Below are 18911 nucleotides of genomic sequence, written 5' to 3'. Positions count from 1 at the left end.
GTTAAAATTGATATTTTACTCTCTGAGTCGAACGCTCACTCCTGTTCAAAAATTTTTACAGGCCACAGGAGGATATTTTATTATGGGTTAACCTGCTTTTCTACTTCGCAGGTTGTTTATCAATATTTGTGTAATTTTATTTACTCCTAGAATTTCCGCATGTGTTAGAAGTATTTATTGATTATGGTCTGTAATATTATTATCATGTTGGACCTGTAAACGTATAATGATATGCATGTTTGATGGATTGGATGAGGGAGCTGAGCTCCCATTTATTATTATGAGGATATGAGTATGTGGAGGGTGAGCTGAGCTCCCCAATTGAGTATTTATTGTGTTTACAGGTCGGGTGAGTCGAAAACTCCCCGTTGGAAAGTCCATTTTATGGCCGGACTCTGTCCGTTTGTTTTCTTGATACTGGGCCCAAATGGGCCTTAGAGTTGGGTTAATGAACAGTTAGGCTTACTACGGGCCTCGGGGGCTTTAGGCTGGCCCAGGTCCTAGTGCCGGTCCGGCCCATAGGTTGGGTCGTGACACCTGTTATCAACCTCTGGTTCCTTGATCTAAGTTGATTTTAATTTCCTGCAATTTAAGTTTCCTGTTATCAACCTCTGGTTCCTTGATCTAAGTTGATTTTAATTTCCTGCAATTTAAGTTTCCTGTTATCAACCTCTGGTTCCTTGATCTAAGTTGATTTTAATTTCCTGCAATTTAAATTTCCTGTTATCAACCTCTGGTTCCTTGATCTAAGTTGATTTTAATCTCCTGCAATTTAAATTTCCTGTTATCAACCTCTGGTTCCTTGATCTAAGTTGATTTTAATTTCCTGCAATTTAAATTTCCTGTTATCAACCTCTGGTTCCTTGATCCAAGTTGATTTTAATTTAACTTATGTTGTCGATTTCTAGGTCACTAATTTGGGTATGCTTTAGTTCCCTAACTTCGAGCACTTAATCGTCCAAAATATGGGTCTGAATCTTTACATAATTTTTACACGGGAAATTCTTTTTCCTTTGATAAAAATTATGTAAAAAGGAGCAGCTGTCGACACCATATTTTGGTCGATCCCCAAAATCAATAAAACTTCGAAACCGATCCCCAGTATTAAGTCTCCCTGTGACAACTAATCACATTTCCGATCCCACTTTGATAGACAATCACATTTCCGATCTCTCCTCACAAAGAATTGAATCAATGCTAAGTTCTCACATCAGTCAAAGCCTTACTGATCTCTCAAATCCATTGTCGAATCTCCGAACCAGTCAAGTATATTCCTGATCTCTGTTGACAAACGAAATGAACTGACACTAGATCTTTTCTTACCAGTTTTATTGCCGATCTCCCTTTCAAAAGTTTAAGAGCTAAGGTTTTGGTCCGGTTTAATGAGGATTCCGGTCTTAAGTGTTCAAGTCAAATTTCCAATTTTAATCAAGTCCTGTCAAAGATTTCTTCCCTACCGATCTCATGCTTATTGTGCTTTCCGATCTCTTACGCTTAGATTAATAATTGCATTTAGTTCTTGTTTTGCTATGTTCAGACAATCAAATACTTAGGCAATTCAGAGATTTTCCAATCACATCTAATCATTGAACAAAGGGCGATTTCATTTCATACCAACATTTGTACAAGTCATTCGGCTGGGGGATCACCCCCAGCCTGGTCTACATTTTGCTCATTTTCTCTCTCACCCTCGACCTCCTCTTCGCTTTCATCCTCGCCTCCGGGAGCCAGGTCGGCCATCCAAGAGAAGTCCTCCTCTGGGTAACGCTTCTGGAGCTCGGCCAAGAGATCCTTATGAGCGTTCACATAAGCACCGGCTATTCCTATCACCATCTCTTCATCTTTTGCCTTAAGCTCCTCAGTAAGGTGAGCGACCTGAGCAGCTTCGTTGGCCCGGAGCGCCTGGACTTCTCCAAGAGCATGATCCCTTTCAGCCAGAACATGAGTCTGTTCGGCCAGCTTATCCTCATAGTACTTCATACGCCCCTCAATTTGAGATATGTAATCCTGAGCGGATGAGAGTTGGGATCGGAGGGAGGCCACTTCTTGGCTCTTCTTCTCGACCTCCTTACCCAGGCGGTGAGCCTTTTCCCGAACTACGTGCTGGTTCACCAGGCACTCTACATTCAGACTCATAGATCGGGTCAGGATGTCGTCAAGATTGTCCGGAGACAGTCTGTCCCGATCCTCCCAAAGGAAGATAGAAGACCCCAAGACTTTGGCAAAACTGGGGTTTTCCCGAACAGTTCGGTTATTCTCCAGGGAAGCGATCAGCACTTGAGCGCCACGAGAAGGGGGCCTCGCAGAAGGTCGAGAAGGACCCCCTTCTGAGCTTGGAGCAACTGGAAGAGGTCGAGGCGGCTCTTCTCGTCCAGGAGGAGATCGGACAGCTCCTGCGATCGGCGGTCCCGAAGGTCGGGGCGGTCCTCTTTGTGTCTCCCCAGGTTCATGACTGGGTGTTTGAAGCAGTTCCGAACGCTTCATCTCTTTCATCTTCCGGGAAATCTCTCTTTCTTTCTTCCGCTTCCTTGAACCTTCACCTCCCGCCTTACCTGCACAAAAAAGAGGTCAATGAGATTGCTAAGGTCCTGAGATCTGAGATGTAGAAAATACCAATGCCGAGGTCAGAGAGCGGAAGTTCGCGATCTTGGCCAGTGATCAGCTGTATGGTCCAATGGTGCAACTTGATAGTCACCGCATCTAAACAGGAGAACTTCTGAGTGGCCGCCTAATTCTTCAGTTCCATCACTATTAGGCTTTCCTCCTTGTTCAGGGTAATACGCTTCGGAATCAAGGGCCCCTGGTGCCACCAGCTACGGGGGAAGTCCTCAAAGCAGGTCGGATTTTTGCTCCTCAGAATGAAGAAGCGGTTCTTCCAATTCTTAAGGGAGGAGGGCAGATCGGTAAAGAGCCCACAATGAGGCTTCGCCTGAAAAAACCAGTGCTCATCGTCCTTTCGACGAGTTAGCCTGTGCAGTTCGGCGAACAACTTAGCCGTAGGACTGATTCCCTTAGCTCGGCACAGGCCTCGGAAGGCTATTAAGATCCGCCACGAGTTAGGGTGAACTTGAGCAATGCATACTCGGTGATATTTTAGGACCTCCTTGAAGAAGTCATCCAGAGGGAACCGAAGACCGGCCTTTAACTATTCCTCGTATACCATAACCATGTCATTCTCTTCAAAGAAGTGATCTGCTCGGTGATCACCGTGACACCGGATAAGTTCGTACGAATCATGACGAATATTGTACTCCTGGCTAAACGATTGCAGATCGGATTCTTGCAAGATTGATGGCAGCTCGTCTATAGGAAGATTCTCCCTCCCCGAAGAAGGTACAAGCCTCGATGGTGCGATCCGCCCCCGAGCTGGAACGGAGACCCTAGGAGGTTCTGGTTGTGCGCTCGGCCCGACCACCTTTTCTTCATCAGACGACCACGAGAACTGAATGGAAGGAGGGCTCGTCGCTCTCTGACCTTCGGCGCCGCTCATTTTCAAAGGAAATAAAGAATTTAAACTAAAAAGAAGATCAAAGCCCTTACCGGAGTCTGATCGACGTCGGAAGAACTTGAGAAAACGAGAGAACTTTGAAGTTGTGAGCAAGAGACTGAAAATGAGATACAGGAGCAAATGGCTGACCCTTCACCCCTATTTATACTCGTCCGAGCATTTAATGCTCACGAGGTTCCAGGCAGCGCATCGGTTAGTGGGACTCGCCAGCTGTTCTGACACGTCTCACGCATATTCCCAAGATCCCATAAAGAGATCGGTTAATTATAGAGCGGCAGATTCAGGTGTTTCGAATTATGGATCGGATAAGTGTCATTCAGGTAAAGAATCAGATCGGATAATCATATTAGGGCTCGGAAAATAATTAATAAGATAATAATTGACAAAATAAAATCTTTATTTCCAAAAGATCGGATTACATCATTTGGGCGATCTCAAGAGATCGGAATACATTTCCAAAAGTCAGATTACATAATTTGGGCGATCTAAAGATCGGAATACATTAGAGATCTGATTACATCAAAAGGCCGATCTCTAAAAGATCAGCGGAACATCCTATCTAAAGAGGCCTGTGTCAATAGTCAACATTGTGACTGATCCAAAGGGTGTCGCCGACCGAAGCTTAACCCGCTGTCGGAACACCCAATGTGGAGGAAAGCCGCTGTCGGAACACCCAATGTGGTAAGAAGTCAAATAAACTTGAAAGAGCAACCGTCAAGGGTCGGCAGAACATCAATAATTTGCTCGGTCAAAATCGGTTCGCCGATTATGCCAGTTGAATGACTCGAGATCGATACAATCGAGGTCCGCAATCCAGATCGGTTAATTGATTTAGTTCTCTCACCATCATCAGATAAGGTCATCACGATTATTCGATCACCAGGGTCATGAGTTTTCAGTCGGGGAATAAAAAGGTCCATCGAAAAAGATCAAAAACCACGATCCTGCCGGAACAACGATCAAACGATCATTTAATAACTAGAATAGGAAAGTAAAGAAGAAAAGAGGAAAATCGATGGAGAAAGTTTTGGATCGGGGTATATATAGGGGAAATCAAGCATTTATTGTCGAAGGTAAAACGGCTGACGCCGGAATTGAGGGGAATTAATGCTTTGACCGGACCGGGCCTGGTTAAGGGAAGTATTGGAATAATAGAGATCGGAAGAGGGAAGATCGGCATGAAAGATCGGAGAAGGACCATGTTGAGAAGATTGGAAAGCAAGAGAGAACAGAAAACGAAATGGCGCCTACTGTTGTCACCATAATCAGAACCGAGGTAGTTAAAGCATTGCCAGGTAAAATCTCAACCGCACGCCCCAGAATCGCCCACGTTTCTGACATGCGCTGTACATCCTAATCTCCACCGTTGATCCAACTTGTAAGGACGAGCTCAGAGCCCTTGGATCAAAGAAGAAGACGACAAAACCAGCGCCTTTCACTCCTAGCCCTCAGATCCCCCCGGACAAGAGAATTTGGGACCGTCAGATTAGAAGAAGAAAATGACAAATTTTCTAAAGAGGATCTCAGCCGTCCATTCTGATCCTCTTTAATTCCTGAGCCTCAGATCATGTCCTTCGAAATCCTGACCCTCCATCTCCCTCAAAATAGATCATAACCCTTCATGGGGAGCACCCGGTTCCTATAAATACTTGCATGAAAACTGTTCAAGGGGGACGAAAAAAGAAAGAAGGTTGTTAATATAGTGGAAGAACTCTGAAATTTAATTCAGATTATTACTCTGCTTTCATAAGAAGAGCTTTTGGAACCAGTTTCCTGAAGTGTTTTCTTAAAAGATTTTGAACACTGGAACTTTTCATTTTCAGCTAGTTCATTATCCAGTAGCATTCCCATTTTTTTCGCCTCGTTACTGTATTTTTATTTTAACGTCCATGTTCAATCTCATTTAAACTCGGGTATAATTCTGACTCGATTGCATTTAGTGAAGTACTCTTTGTTTCAAGGCGGACCTTAGTCTCCCGGCTACCGACTTGCGATTTTATTACGTTCTGTGATTCTGTAGTTAGCTCACTAAATCCGACTTCTTACAGGTCAGTGTTCATATTGCCATTTTATTTAGTTTTTGTTTTGCGTATTTCCTTTTTTTTTCATGCATGTTATTTCCTTTAAGGTCATATCACATAGGTCTTGCTTCAGTTGGCTTCTACGTCGGCTAAATCATATTTTTGTTGATCTTTATTATTTTGGAACGCAAGTCATCTAGTCCTGAATAATATATAAGTGGTTAGGATAAAATAGGTAACTGTATTTTAGGGGTCTCTTTGAAAAAAGAGGGTCTAAATAACACGTCAGGGGAAATAGCTAAATCGAATCGCTAGGCTGACGTAGAAGATAGGCCGGCATAACACCATAAGACGGAATAAAGATCAAATCTCAGATGAGTAAAATGGAACAGAGGGAATACTGGTAAGACGACCACATGGGAGGTCGGTAAAATTCAGTCCGGCATCCCTTATTTAGTCACAAAATACCAATAAGTTAAAGGAAGCCTTATTACGACCCTTGGCATCTTTAAATACTAGAACTCTTAAACCTAGGCTCTTAAGATATATAGCTGTGACCAAATTTCGAAGAGATCAGAGGAGAATTCCTATCCGATCTTAACTCAAAATTTTAATAAATATTTAATAGAGATCGGAAGAGAGTTCTTATCCGGTCTCAACTCAAAATTTTAATAAATATTAAATAGAGATCGGAGGAGAGTTCTTATCCGGTCTCAACTCAAAATTTTAATAAATATTTAATAGAGATCGGAGGAGAGTTCTTATCCGGTCTCAACTCAAAATTTTAATAAATATTAATTCTTATCCGGTCTCAACTCAAAATTTTAATAAATATTAAATAGAGATCGGAGGAGAGTTCTTATCCGATCTCAACTCAAAATTTTAATAAATATTTAATAGAGAGCGGAAGAGAGTTCTTATCCGGTCTCAACTCAAAATTTTAATAAATATTAAAGAGTTCGGAGAAGAGTTCTTATCCAATTCTTAAATTAAATTTTAATAAAATATTCCTTTCAAATAAAATTAACATACAACAGTAACTCACTATGGTTGTCTCATTTACTTATGTATCTGGGTGATCCGAATTTAGTGAAAAATTAAAATTTCCTTTTGACAAAAGGATTAACATCTCCATCCAAGCCCTCCTAACTAATTTATGAAAAATGCGAAGTTAAATCTACTTGCCCTTATTGAGGGACGAGGTGGGGTGCCTAACACCTTCCCCACCCGTTTACGGACCCCGAACCTAGAATCTCTGTCTTGAAGTGGTTTCATTTCAATCTATTTTCACAGATAGTTTTCTTTAGTTTCCTCCAAAACTAAGGTGGTGACTTCTCACTCTTTCCCACTTCGGTGAGGGTTCGTTCAGGCGACCGCAAAACTCCTTGCGACAAAGGGTAATGTTGTTGGTAATTGTTAATTGGGCCAATGAACTAGCCTGCCTGCAAGATGGGATCTGTGGGCTTACAGCAGCGCGACAAGTCTATTCTGGAAAATTGGTATTGCTTTGCTTCATGAGAACCTACCTGTTTTAGCGTTTTTATACAAAGGCCTCACTATTTTTGTGTTTTGGTACACTGAACCTAATTTAGATAAAGAAAAGATGCCAATGCAATGCAATGCAATAATAGCTGTACTTGTGCTTCATGAGAAATTATAAATTTTGAACTTTTAATTTTTTTTTTAATTATATCAGAAATAATTTTTAAAGAGAGAAACTGTTCACCTATTTTAAAGAAAATAATGTTGCATGTATTTTTCATATATATGTTATTCCTTGTTGGGGGTTTGGTTCAGGGGGTTAGAGTCCTACAACTGCAAATAAATTTTAGGATAGCGGTGACCTTGATTGACACATGGCTGATGGTACACCTAAGAAAAAGGCCAAAAAAATAATAATAATAATAAAATAAACCCCACCGCTGCAATGCCCAATGGTTTTACTTTTACAGGGCCATCCCTTGAATACAAAGAATCATTCTACAAAAAGCAATGTCCAGCCAAAATTTTAAGTGCCTTCTAAGGAGGAGCTACAATCTGTTGCCTACACTTTAAAGCCAAATCAATTCCTTCTTACACGGAGCTAGTTAGCTTCTATTTCCTAAACTTGGAAACGAAATTCATATTCAAATTTCATTATAATCGTACAATAAATCAGGATTATATATAATTTAGAAGTTAGATATTTAAATAAATTCTTAGAATTTCACTATATACATATATAGTAACCCTTGATTCACAAACCCAGATGCAAAAAGCTGAACATAAGCAGGGTTAGATGCTTATCTAGAACAGGACATAGTAAAAATGGATATGCACCGTTTGGATATGGACTCGAGATTGAAAGAGAGAAGGGAAACGTAAGATGGAAGTTGACAACTGTCCTACCACCTGTAATCTAAACCAAGCATGCAGGTCCTTTTGGGTTTACACGTATGCTTAGAACTGCACACCCACCTTCTCTATATTAACATTCCTTTCCTACACTCTTTTGGGCTATCAAAGCTACCTACTGCAAGCGAAAAGAACTCCAGTTGCATTGTAAGAGGAGCTTAATTTCTTCTGGTTTTGTGGTTTTTGATTTTGAGGGCTAAGGTGAAAGGAGGAAAATGACAACTGTTGGCAGGAACATTGCAGCTCCACTGCTGTTTCTTAACTTGATCATGTATTTTATTACCCTGGGCTTTGCTAGTTGGTGTCTTAATAGGTATATCAATGGCCAAACCTACCATCCGAGTAAGCTCAATCTCGCTCTCGCTAAGCCTATTCCGTCCTGCTATGAATTTAACGTACTTAGCCTAATAATTATGGCAATATATTTTCAGGTTTTGGAGGGAATGGAGCTACAGGTTTCTTCCTCACCTTTGCCATATTAGCTTCTGTTGTTGGCATAGTGTCCAAGTTCGCAGGTGGCACCCACATCAGGGCCTGGAGGAATGACAGTCTAGCTGCTGCTGGCGCATCTTCAATGATAGCCTGGGCCATCACTGCCCTAGCTTTTGGGTACCTATCACTATTCACTACCATATCAATTAATTAATTTCGTACCTTGCAAATGCACCAACTATCGTTAATTTGATTTGATTGAATCCGCTGTTTTCAGGTTTGCATGCAAGCAAATAAACTTAGGAGGGCACAGAGGTTGGAGACTCAAGGTAGTGGAGGCATTTACAATAATATTGACATTTACCCAACTCTTGTATCTCCTTATGCTTCATGCTGGGATGTTTAGCAGCAGGTATGGCCCTGGCTACCGGGACACTGAATATGGCGTGGAGACCGGTGGAGATCCAATGCACAAGGGTGATGTTCCAGTGGCTGGAACTAGGGTTTGAATGACTATGTACTAATTAATGTATAAGACTAATAGAACCATCCCGTGTCAATTTCATCCCTTTGTTTGGGACTACTAGGTCTGGTTTGGGACTTGCTCTCTATGTTTAGTACAGTTCTGGTTATGCAAGTATAAAGTTGTGTGCATTATATCATGAATATATACCTCTATGGTCGTGTGCTTCATTGGCCTATAAATAATTGATGTTTAATGCTACAAGCAACTTTTGCCTACCATGATAGTTTTGTTGTTCGTTGATATGCCTATGCCGATGCTGGTTACAATCCTGTCCTCGTGCGCTTCCATCAGCCAGCACGCAGAACTTTACGATAGAATTAACACAGATGGTACAAATTTAACAGTTCCAATCCATGGCATGCACCATACAGATCCATGTTTTCCTCCTTTGCACTTCAACCTCACAAGCCATACATAATACGTGTAAACATAGACGTATACTATTAGCCTTCATCCATAATCTCAGCCAGCCAGCCTGGGGAATGTACATTGATATATTTAAGCCCTCCCAGACAAAAGTCCAAGCAACCAGGAAAAATTATAATCTGTCCCGATGTTACTGTTTTAATCATTTATAGCGCAAGTATCGATACCACATCAATGCAGAAATGGTTTATCTAATGGTGTTCTATAAATGCTAGCAAGATGCTTCTATCCGACGTTAATCTCTATAAGAGGATCCAAAATTGTCGTCACTCGTGAAGAAAGAAACCCATCTCATAAGACGCAGCAAGAACACCTCTTGATCAAAAACCCAGTATTATACTAATCTAAACCAGGACACCTTATCATATGTAATGTGAAATAGAGGCATCAATTGACACTAGAATCTTTAAACAAGAGAAACATATGAAAGGTGTAAAAAAAATGACGATGTTACATGTTCATTCTGGTGTGACAGTACACTGAAGCCCATCAAATATAATTGCAACCAAAAATACTAAATAATACGATTTAAAGGAGGGAAACACACTTTTAGAACAGGTTCCTAAAGCCAATTCTATTGCAAGTGTGGAAAAAACAGGGGACAGATTAAGATGCCAATACAAACTTCTAAGATGGGGCACCTTCAGTTGTACCTTCATTAATGTAACCTTCCTTCCGACCTTCAAACCCTGGCCGCATCAGCTTTTTCTCTCTCTTTGCAATCCGCCGCATCTTTTTCTGGTGAATTCTATCAGCTATATTCTTTGATCTCGCCTGCTGTTTTTCCGCTTTCATTTTCTGCTGGGTTTCAACCCTCTCCTTCCATTTCTCAACATTCTTTTGATGCCTCTTCTTCTCCTTCTTTATGCTCTGTTTCAACAGCTTCGGATCATCATGAATCTTAATGCCTGCAGCTCTGCTTGTTGCTGCTTTCCACGATTGCTTCTTTGTGATAATGTCCCCTTTCTCTGGGTCCTTCTTAGCTTCCTCCAATTTTTTTGCCTTTTCAAGTTCCTTCAACTTCAAAACTTTCCTCTTCTTCTTCTTTCCAAGCTCTTCTTCATTCCCAAGTTTAACATGACTAAATTTAAGTTCCTTTGTAGCCTCAGCTACATCCTTCTCGACTTTTTCCACTGTAGTACTCATTGTGGGTTTCTTTTGTTCAGATTCTGATTCCCTCTTGCGTTTCTTTTGCTGAATTCCTTTTGTCTCATTTTTCTTCTTCACTTTGTTTGAGCCACTACTGTTTCGACCTCCTCGTAGCTCTTCAATTTTGCGATGAAGTCGTTGCCGGAGTTCCTCATATGTTGCTGATTGATCATCACCTTCCAGACCAGATATCATTGGATTAATCTCCACCTCTTCTTCATCACTCTCATCATTTTCTTTTTCCTTATCCAAATTTTTCATTAGCAAATCTAGGGTAGTTGTAGAAGACTTCTGTGGATCTAGCCTCTCTCTCCGTGCTTTCTTGATGTTTTCTCTTGATTCCTTCTTTGCCAAAGCTTTTTCATCCTTGCTAAGGCCTTGGAACCATTTCTTCTCCTTATCATCAGTTGGAAGATAGAACTTAGCAGGGATGAGCTCAATCAACTTGTCAAAGAACAGAGAACTTTCATGGATGAAATATTTAAGATCAATATCCAGATTGGACTTATTAACAAGATTTTGGGTTTTCTTCTTCATTTGTGCAGAAACTGAAACTGCACAATAACAAAGGACAACAATAAAAGAATCAGTTTTGTTCATTAGGAAATAGTTATTTCACTTGTGTACTTTTCTTAGATATAGGAACTGAGATAAAGATTCTGAAATCAGAAAACATAAAGCATAATCTTTCGTTTGGTTCATGGAATATTATAAATGTATTAAAAATAAGAATAGCTACAGTTAACTTCGATTTAAATACAAATTCCATGTATAAGAGAAATTTATCCATTTCATAGTCATGCAACAACAATGCCACTCCTAATTTATTACATTCCGTAAAACAAAGAAAGAACTATAGCCAAACCATGAAACTGCACAAAATACAAATACAACATTTAAGGGATGCAGAAGCATATCTGCTAAAGAACAATAGCATATCAGAAATTCACAGATGCTAATCAGTTCTCTGTTAAACCTATAATATTAAAAAAGAAAATAAAATCAACCTTACTTCCGTTCCCACAATTTCAGAACTCATCGAAGATATATACACACACACACACACACACACACAAATTTACAAACAAAACAATCAGTTTAATTTAGAGATTTTACCTCAAAAGGATACTTTTTTGGGTCGGTGAAGACTACTTCAGTTCAATCTAAACGACGGTGATGGCTTCAAAGCGGTGAGAACGCAATCGTGAACACCACGAAGTGGTGCGGCAGCTGAAAGGGTTAAGCTGTTAGGGTTTTGCAAGAGGAAATTGCGAATACCATGTCTCTTACCTGTTATTGGTTCTTCCGGAGGACATTTCAATCAAAACTACGTAGTATCATAGGATTAAAACGGTGTTCATATATATATATATATATATATATATATATATATGTATAAGAGGGCCAACTCTTAAGTAGACAAAAATATCTTTATATATTTAATATAATTAATTTTTTTATAAATTAATCTTAAATCTTATTATACTTATTATAAAATTTATAATTTAATTTTAATGTAATTTTAATTAATTAAATAGATAAATATATTTATTATTTTAAAAATTATATTTTATTAATGATATTTTTTATGAAAGTTATATATTATATTATCAATTTATAATATTAATTTAATTATAAATTTAAATATAATATAATAAAAAATATAATAATAAATTTTAAAAATAAAAATAAGAATAAATATTTAAAAATTAAAATAAATTAATAATAAATACAAATGAACTCACTTAATTAAATTCATTTAAATTTTATTATTCTATAATCTTCGGTTCCTAAAGAGAACGTATTTTATGATATCCTACAAGATAAAGATAGGCCGGTTTAGATAGTATTACCTCAAATAAAACCAAGGCAAGTCTTCGGGTTGGGCTGGACAGTTGGATTGGAACTCAGATTTCTTTCGCATATGAATTTCACATAAGATAAATGATTATTTAGTATTTATATTTTAATTAAACCAATAATTTAGTTTTATACTTTAAAAATATATTATTTAATTTTTATATTTTATTTTTATTAAATTACTTAATTACTTCATTAAATTTTTCATTAATTAATATTGATTAAATTATTATTTAATCTTTCTATTTAAATGAAAATAATTAGTTAATCCCTATATTTTGTAACAATACATTAATTAATTTATGTAATTTCATTTTATTAATTATTTAGTCTCATAATTATTTTTTATACTTAAATTATCCTAATCATCTTCACTTATCTCTCTTCATATTTCTTTTTTATTACACGCAGGTACTTTTTTTCTTCATTCTCTTTTTGTTTTCATTTGTACAAGTTATTTATACAAAGTTAATCAATTTTTTAAAATTTCTAAATAAACAAATAAAATTATTTTTCAATAAAGAAAATAAGAAAATGATGTCAAAAAAATTAGAAATAAAAAATATATTTTTTATTTTTTATTTTTATCCAATAATATATTTTTTCAAAATATATGGACCAACTAATTAATTTTACTAAAATAATAAAACTGAATAGTAATATTATTCAAAATATAAAAATTAACTAATTAGTTTCCTTAAAATAGAGTATTTAAATAGTAGTTTGAATAATATGAAAAACAAAAAATTTGATGAAAATATTAAATAATTTAACGAAATTAAAATACAAGGATCAAATAGTATATTATTCAAAATATATGGATCAAATAATTAATTTTATTAAAATACAGGAAGTAAATAATAATTTTTTCTTTCACATAGTTTATGAAAAAAATAAATTTGAGACTATTTATTTTACAAAAAATAATTTATATATAAAAAATATTTTTAAAAATAATTTTAATGAAAATATTTTTTTATTTAATTGCAATATTAAATAAATTATATATATTTATTTTATATATGTATAGTTATTTTTATATTTTAATAAAATTATTAAAATTTGAAAGATAAAAAATATTTTTGTTTTTCATATTTTAAAAAATAATTTAATTTTTTCTTTAATTAAAAAATATTTATTAAAAATTAAAATATATATATTTTTTAAAAATGTATATTTCATGAAATAAATAAAATATAAAATTATAATATTTCCTAAAATTATAACATTTTAGACTACATTACAAAAACTAAAGCTACGTCGTTCGGATCACTTCTGTTTATTTATTTATTTATTTTCATGTCTACTTTTCTTGCATTTGTTTTCAAAACACGAAAGCAATAATATGAAGCAAGAGGAAGTGACTTTTTCGTGGTGGTTTCAGTGTTTTATGTTCACGCGCCCACTCCTCCGTTATTACACTACAATTATTTTTTAGGTAATTTTTCATTAAGCTTCTCTAAACTCATGTATATTATTTAATAATTACATTAACAGGATTAATTTAAATACATTAAGCTCTTATAAAAGTCATGAATATAATTCATTGATTGCAATCATTCCTCTATTTTTAATAATACTTTTAGATATAATATTTTTTTTAGTAAGCTATAACCAAACAGTTCTTGGTAAATGGTGACAAGTCAAAGACATATACCCTCCTTCCCGATAATTGAATGATCAAATTGAATTTCCAGCACCCACTTGACATCTCTCAAATCCTATAAATATAATGAGAGCTCACAGCCTCTACTCGCATCCCAAGCATCTCTTTCTCCATTTCACGCTGAAATGGCAAGCCTTACAAGAAAAAACATGGTAATTATCATTGTTTTAGTAGGATTTTTTGCCGGAGTCTTACCAGCGTATGTAGGGGCTCAAAACTGTGGCTGTGTAGCAGATGAGGGCGAAGAATAACGTGGCACTGGGTGCCAAGAAGGTCCTTGTGTTTCCCCTCCTACTAAAGCCGGCCAATTTGGAACTGAAATCGATCGGTTCAGTATGGTCCGATTCTTAGCCAAGTCCAAAGCCCGTTTTGGTCGTCCTAAAAAAGGTTTAAAACCATCAACAAACAATAATAAGGGAAAAGACCATGCCAAACCAGGAAAAAATTCCAATCAAGAACGAAACAATCCCCCAAACCAGAATGATGTCTCAGTGGATGGTATCGTGACAGAAGATTTTTTCAATCGAATAATGGACAAAGCTGAGGATAGTTGTGAAAGGAAGAAGTTCTACTCTCGAGAGAAGTTCCTTAATGCTCTAAAATCGTATCCTCGGTTTGGCACAGATGGTTCGGTTGATGAGTCCAAGCGTGAAATCGCAGCTTTCTTTGCCCATGTCACCCATGAGACTAGTCGTAAGATTTCTTACCCCACCTTTTTTTGTGATGTCTATCTAGGGGACCATGGTTTAAATTTCTGAATATTGCAAAACAGTGTTACAAAACGACGTGTTGCAATCTCTTCATAATCCTCAACGGAATTGTGAAAACCATACTGCCCCTCCCTCCATATATATAGTGGGAGTTTCCACCATTTCGATGGATAGAAAATCCGAACTCGAATCCTTTATTTTTCATTCTTATTTGAGGGTATAAAAAGACCAGCTAAATTATGTTCTGTTTACGATTAATAAGGTTTTATTATTTTACAAATGGCTTTGATTGAGACTAAAGTCAAAAGCTGGTAACAATTTAGAGACAATTTTAGTATTACAAAATAAATAAATAAAAAGCTATTTATATAGTAGAAATATGAGTTAACTGACAATTAACAAAAATGTATTTTATGTGCAGACTTTTGCTACGTAGAAGAAAAAGGTAGTCGTCCTCCCGGCAACTACTGTGACGAGGAGAATACAAAATATCCATGTAACCCCAGAAAAGTTACCATGGCCGCGGACCAATTCAACTATCAATGAACTACAACTATGGACCCGCGGGAGAAAGCAATGATTTCGACGGATTGAATTCTCCTGAAACCGTAGCCAAAGACCCACTCGTTTCATTTAAGGCTGCTCTCTGGTTTTGGATGACGAATGTCCATGATGTGATGATAAGCCATGGGTTCGGGGAGACCATTCGGGCCATGAATTATCGTTCTAATGAATGCAATGGTGGAGATGAAACTCGTGGGTATTATACTGATTATTGCAAGCAATTTGGTGTTGAACCAGGGGATAAAACAAGATTCTTAGGACACTATAAATCAGAATTACAAACACTTGCTCCTTTTATTGTATAAGTAAATTTGAATTATGCTAGGATTATACGTAAATAGAGATAATAAATTAAAATAATAATAATAATAATACTTTTTATAGTAACAAATAATAATACTTAACAAAACTTTTTTATTATAATCACTATGTGCATTAGTAATTAAATTGTGTGTAATGATTTTTATATTTTCGATTTTTATATAATTTTATATTATATATTAATTTAATCAATGAAATTATATATAATGTAATATAAAATTATACATAATACTTATTAACAAATTACACATGAAGTTGTTATTAATTAATTATAAAATTAGAAGCAGGATTATAGTTTTTTATTTATTTTTTTAATTAGTATTATGGTTATTTGTATACAGTCACATTATTAAACTTTTATATAATTTTAAATAATATTTTTTGATTTAAATATTCTCAATATTTAAAAGACTGAAAATAAAATTTCATTAAAAAATTACTATTAATGATTTTTTTAATATTCTGCAAGCGTATTGCATATAATATAGATAAACCACAAAATTTATATATTGTTTGAGGCATTATTTACTAGTGTAAGTCATATCCATCATGATTGTCTTTTAAAAAAAATCACCATAATTATTGTTTAATTAAAAATAAATTATTTTGATAAGATTATGACAACAAAAATATAAATAAAACGAATTTATAATTTTATTTTAAATATGTGAAACTATTCAATTATATTAGACCTAATTGAATAATAACTATATATATATATATATATATATATATATAATCTAGAACTATATAACAAAGATAGAGTCTTTAACCTTTCAATTTAATCCTTATATTTCAACACCAACAACAAAAGCAAATGCTTCTGATGTAGTATACATTACCTTAAAATAAAGCAATAGCTTAAAAAAAAAAAAACTAATTAATTGTTAAAAAGGTAAAAGCATGATGAGAAAAGCCTTTTTAATTAAAAAATAACCTTCTGCCATCATTCATTAAACTATAATTTTTTAAATTATTTTGATATTTATCTAAATGAATTATAATATCAATTGGTTCAGTAGTTTAGATTATGTTAATCTTAATAAAACATTATTAAAAAATTTAATAATTATATATATATATATATATATATATATATATATATATATATATATATATATATATATTTTTTTTTTTTTTTTTTTTATTTTAAGAATATGTGTACCGGAGTTCCTCATATATTGCTGATCGATCATCAACTCCCAGACCAGATATCATTGGATTAATTTCCACCTCTTCTACATCACTTCTCATCATTTGCTTTTTCCTTTTCCAAAATTTTCATGAGCAAATCTAGGGTAGTTGTAGTAGACTTAAGGATCTAGCCTCTCTCTCGGTGTGCTTTCTTGATGTTTTCTCTTGATTTTCTTGGTTCCTCATATGTTTTCTCTTGATTCCCCCTGAGAACGCAATCGTGAACACCACGAGGTGGTGGCTTCAAAGTGGTGCGGTAGATGAAAGAGTTCAGCTGTTTAGGGTTTGCAAGAGGAAATTGCCAATGTCACGTCTCTCTCTGGTTTTGGTTCTTTTGGACGACAGTTCAATATGAAACTACGTAACATAGAATTAAAGCGGGCATTTATTCTATTTAAACGACGTAGTTTAGGATATCCAGCAAGATCAAGATGGGCCGGTTTAGATAGTGTTACCACAAACAGCAGTTCTCTGGGTTGGGCAGGGCCGAAACTCAGATTTGTCTTGCTTATGCATTTCACATAATTTATGAAAGAAAATTCAAATGATAACATTTTACGCTGTAAGATAAAAAATTAAGACATGCTTACTTATCAAAAATCATTTTTAATTTGTAAATTTTAAGAGAATTTCAATTCTTATTTTTAAAAATGCTTAAAAAATTTATAAAAATGCATTCACCTATTGATAATAAAAAATATATTCATATCTTTTATAATTTAAAAATTCATTATAAAATATATTTTAAAACTTGATTTAATTTTAAATTCATTTACTTTTAATAATAGTTAAATAAATTATAATACCAACCCAACTATATTAGATCAGCAGTTTAGTGTACAAATTTTTTTTTTTTTTTTTATGGATTAGTCCAATTTAGCATTTGGGCAGTGCAAGAAAATGAAAAGCTGTGTAGATGAAGGAGAAGCTGAAGTGGGGTTTATATTTAAGTCTAAATTGAAATCAATGACCATAAAGTAGGATTTCTCATTTCTCCACTTCATATTAATTATTAAAGTGATTGACATCACTGTTTACCCGTAGCTAAAGGTGATGAAAGTGAAATCTCTACCATAGACTTCCTCAATTACATATTTACATTGTTTTGTTTATTTTATTCTCACACACGCATATGATGATTAAAACTCACAGAAAGTGCACCCATAGTGGATTGCACAATCCAATAGAGATGATGGATCTTAGTGAGTTTCTATAACATGCATCTGTGGAGTTATGATGCACAATCATCTTGACTCCCTCCATGAAATAGAGATAGATTTGTAAAAACAAGATAACTTTGTCTTGTTCCTTTCACTCATCTAACTCTCTGTGTTGAATAGATATTTCTCATTCACATTTGCGAACAGAAAAGCAGATGACAACAATGTAAGCCTACCCCAATTGTATTTGAAGCATGTAAAGGCCAAGAGTTGACCCATTGACCCACAGCAGAGCGTGATCTTGATGCTCAATGATCAAAAAGCAAGGTTAGAAAGGGAAGAGGGGAACAAGAACTGGATAAATTATTAGGTACACTCGGTGTATGCGTATCTTCATTAATGAAATAATAAGTCTTATCTTTTTATTTTTATTATGTAATTATTTTTATGTGAGTATGCGGTGTATTATTTTTTAATACACCGAATATATTTAATAATTTATTCAAAAATTAAAGACAAAAAAAGATAAAGTAGCAGAGCTTCTAACCACAAAATTAAATTAATGGTAAGTGATTAGCCAAAGGATAAAGACAACGAAAAGAAGATCATTTAATTATTATATCTTTAAGAGAGTTGTAGGCTTTTAATTAGTGTAAGCAAACATTGTCCAAGTCAAAGGAAACATTAGGGAGATTGGTCGGTAGTGCACAACAGCCCAAGCGAATATTGTAGATTAAGATCATGTTTGACGTACGACAAGAAGTTTGGTTAATGAATCTAAAGTGTCTGATGTGAAGGAATGAATTATGTAAATAATTTCATTTTCTCAATTATATTTGCCACTGTATAAATTATGTAAATAATATGAATGTTCAAAATTTTTTATTGGCTAGTATCTAGTTGATGCGGATATTTTCAATTGACACATATTATTATATATTATTATTGTTATTATATACTTCAATTATGAATGCCTACCT

The 18911-nt window shown here is 35.0% G+C and overlaps 2 protein-coding genes and 1 pseudogene across 2 annotated transcripts; 2 read left to right on the top strand and 1 right to left on the bottom strand.

The window, feature by feature from the left end:
* The first annotated feature begins 8014 nt into the window (after positions 1-8014).
* LOC110660112 (membrane protein PM19L) lies at positions 8015-9096 on the top strand. Its single transcript, XM_021818293.2, has 3 exons — positions 8015-8265; positions 8355-8532; positions 8633-9096. The coding sequence occupies exons 1-3, from the start codon at positions 8139-8141 to the stop codon at positions 8862-8864; spliced, it is 537 nt and encodes a 178-aa protein (XP_021673985.2). The 5' UTR covers positions 8015-8138; the 3' UTR covers positions 8865-9096.
* Positions 9097-9674: 578 nt separating this feature from the next.
* On the bottom strand, positions 9675-11327 carry LOC110660111 (ribosomal RNA-processing protein 14). The gene has a single exon (XM_058136267.1). The coding sequence runs from the start codon at positions 11054-11056 to the stop codon at positions 9935-9937; it is 1122 nt and encodes a 373-aa protein (XP_057992250.1). The 5' UTR covers positions 11057-11327; the 3' UTR covers positions 9675-9934.
* A 2906-nt stretch (positions 11328-14233) lies between these two features.
* LOC110660069 (endochitinase EP3-like) lies at positions 14234-15561 on the top strand (annotated as a pseudogene).
* The last annotated feature ends 3350 nt before the right edge of the window (positions 15562-18911 follow it).

This window comes from Hevea brasiliensis, chromosome 15, assembly GCF_030052815.1.
Source record: "Hevea brasiliensis isolate MT/VB/25A 57/8 chromosome 15, ASM3005281v1, whole genome shotgun sequence".
Classification (NCBI taxonomy): domain Eukaryota; kingdom Viridiplantae; phylum Streptophyta; class Magnoliopsida; order Malpighiales; family Euphorbiaceae; genus Hevea; species Hevea brasiliensis.
The sequence above is the reverse complement of the archived record's forward strand: the minus strand, read 5'-3'. Positions and strand labels throughout refer to the sequence as shown.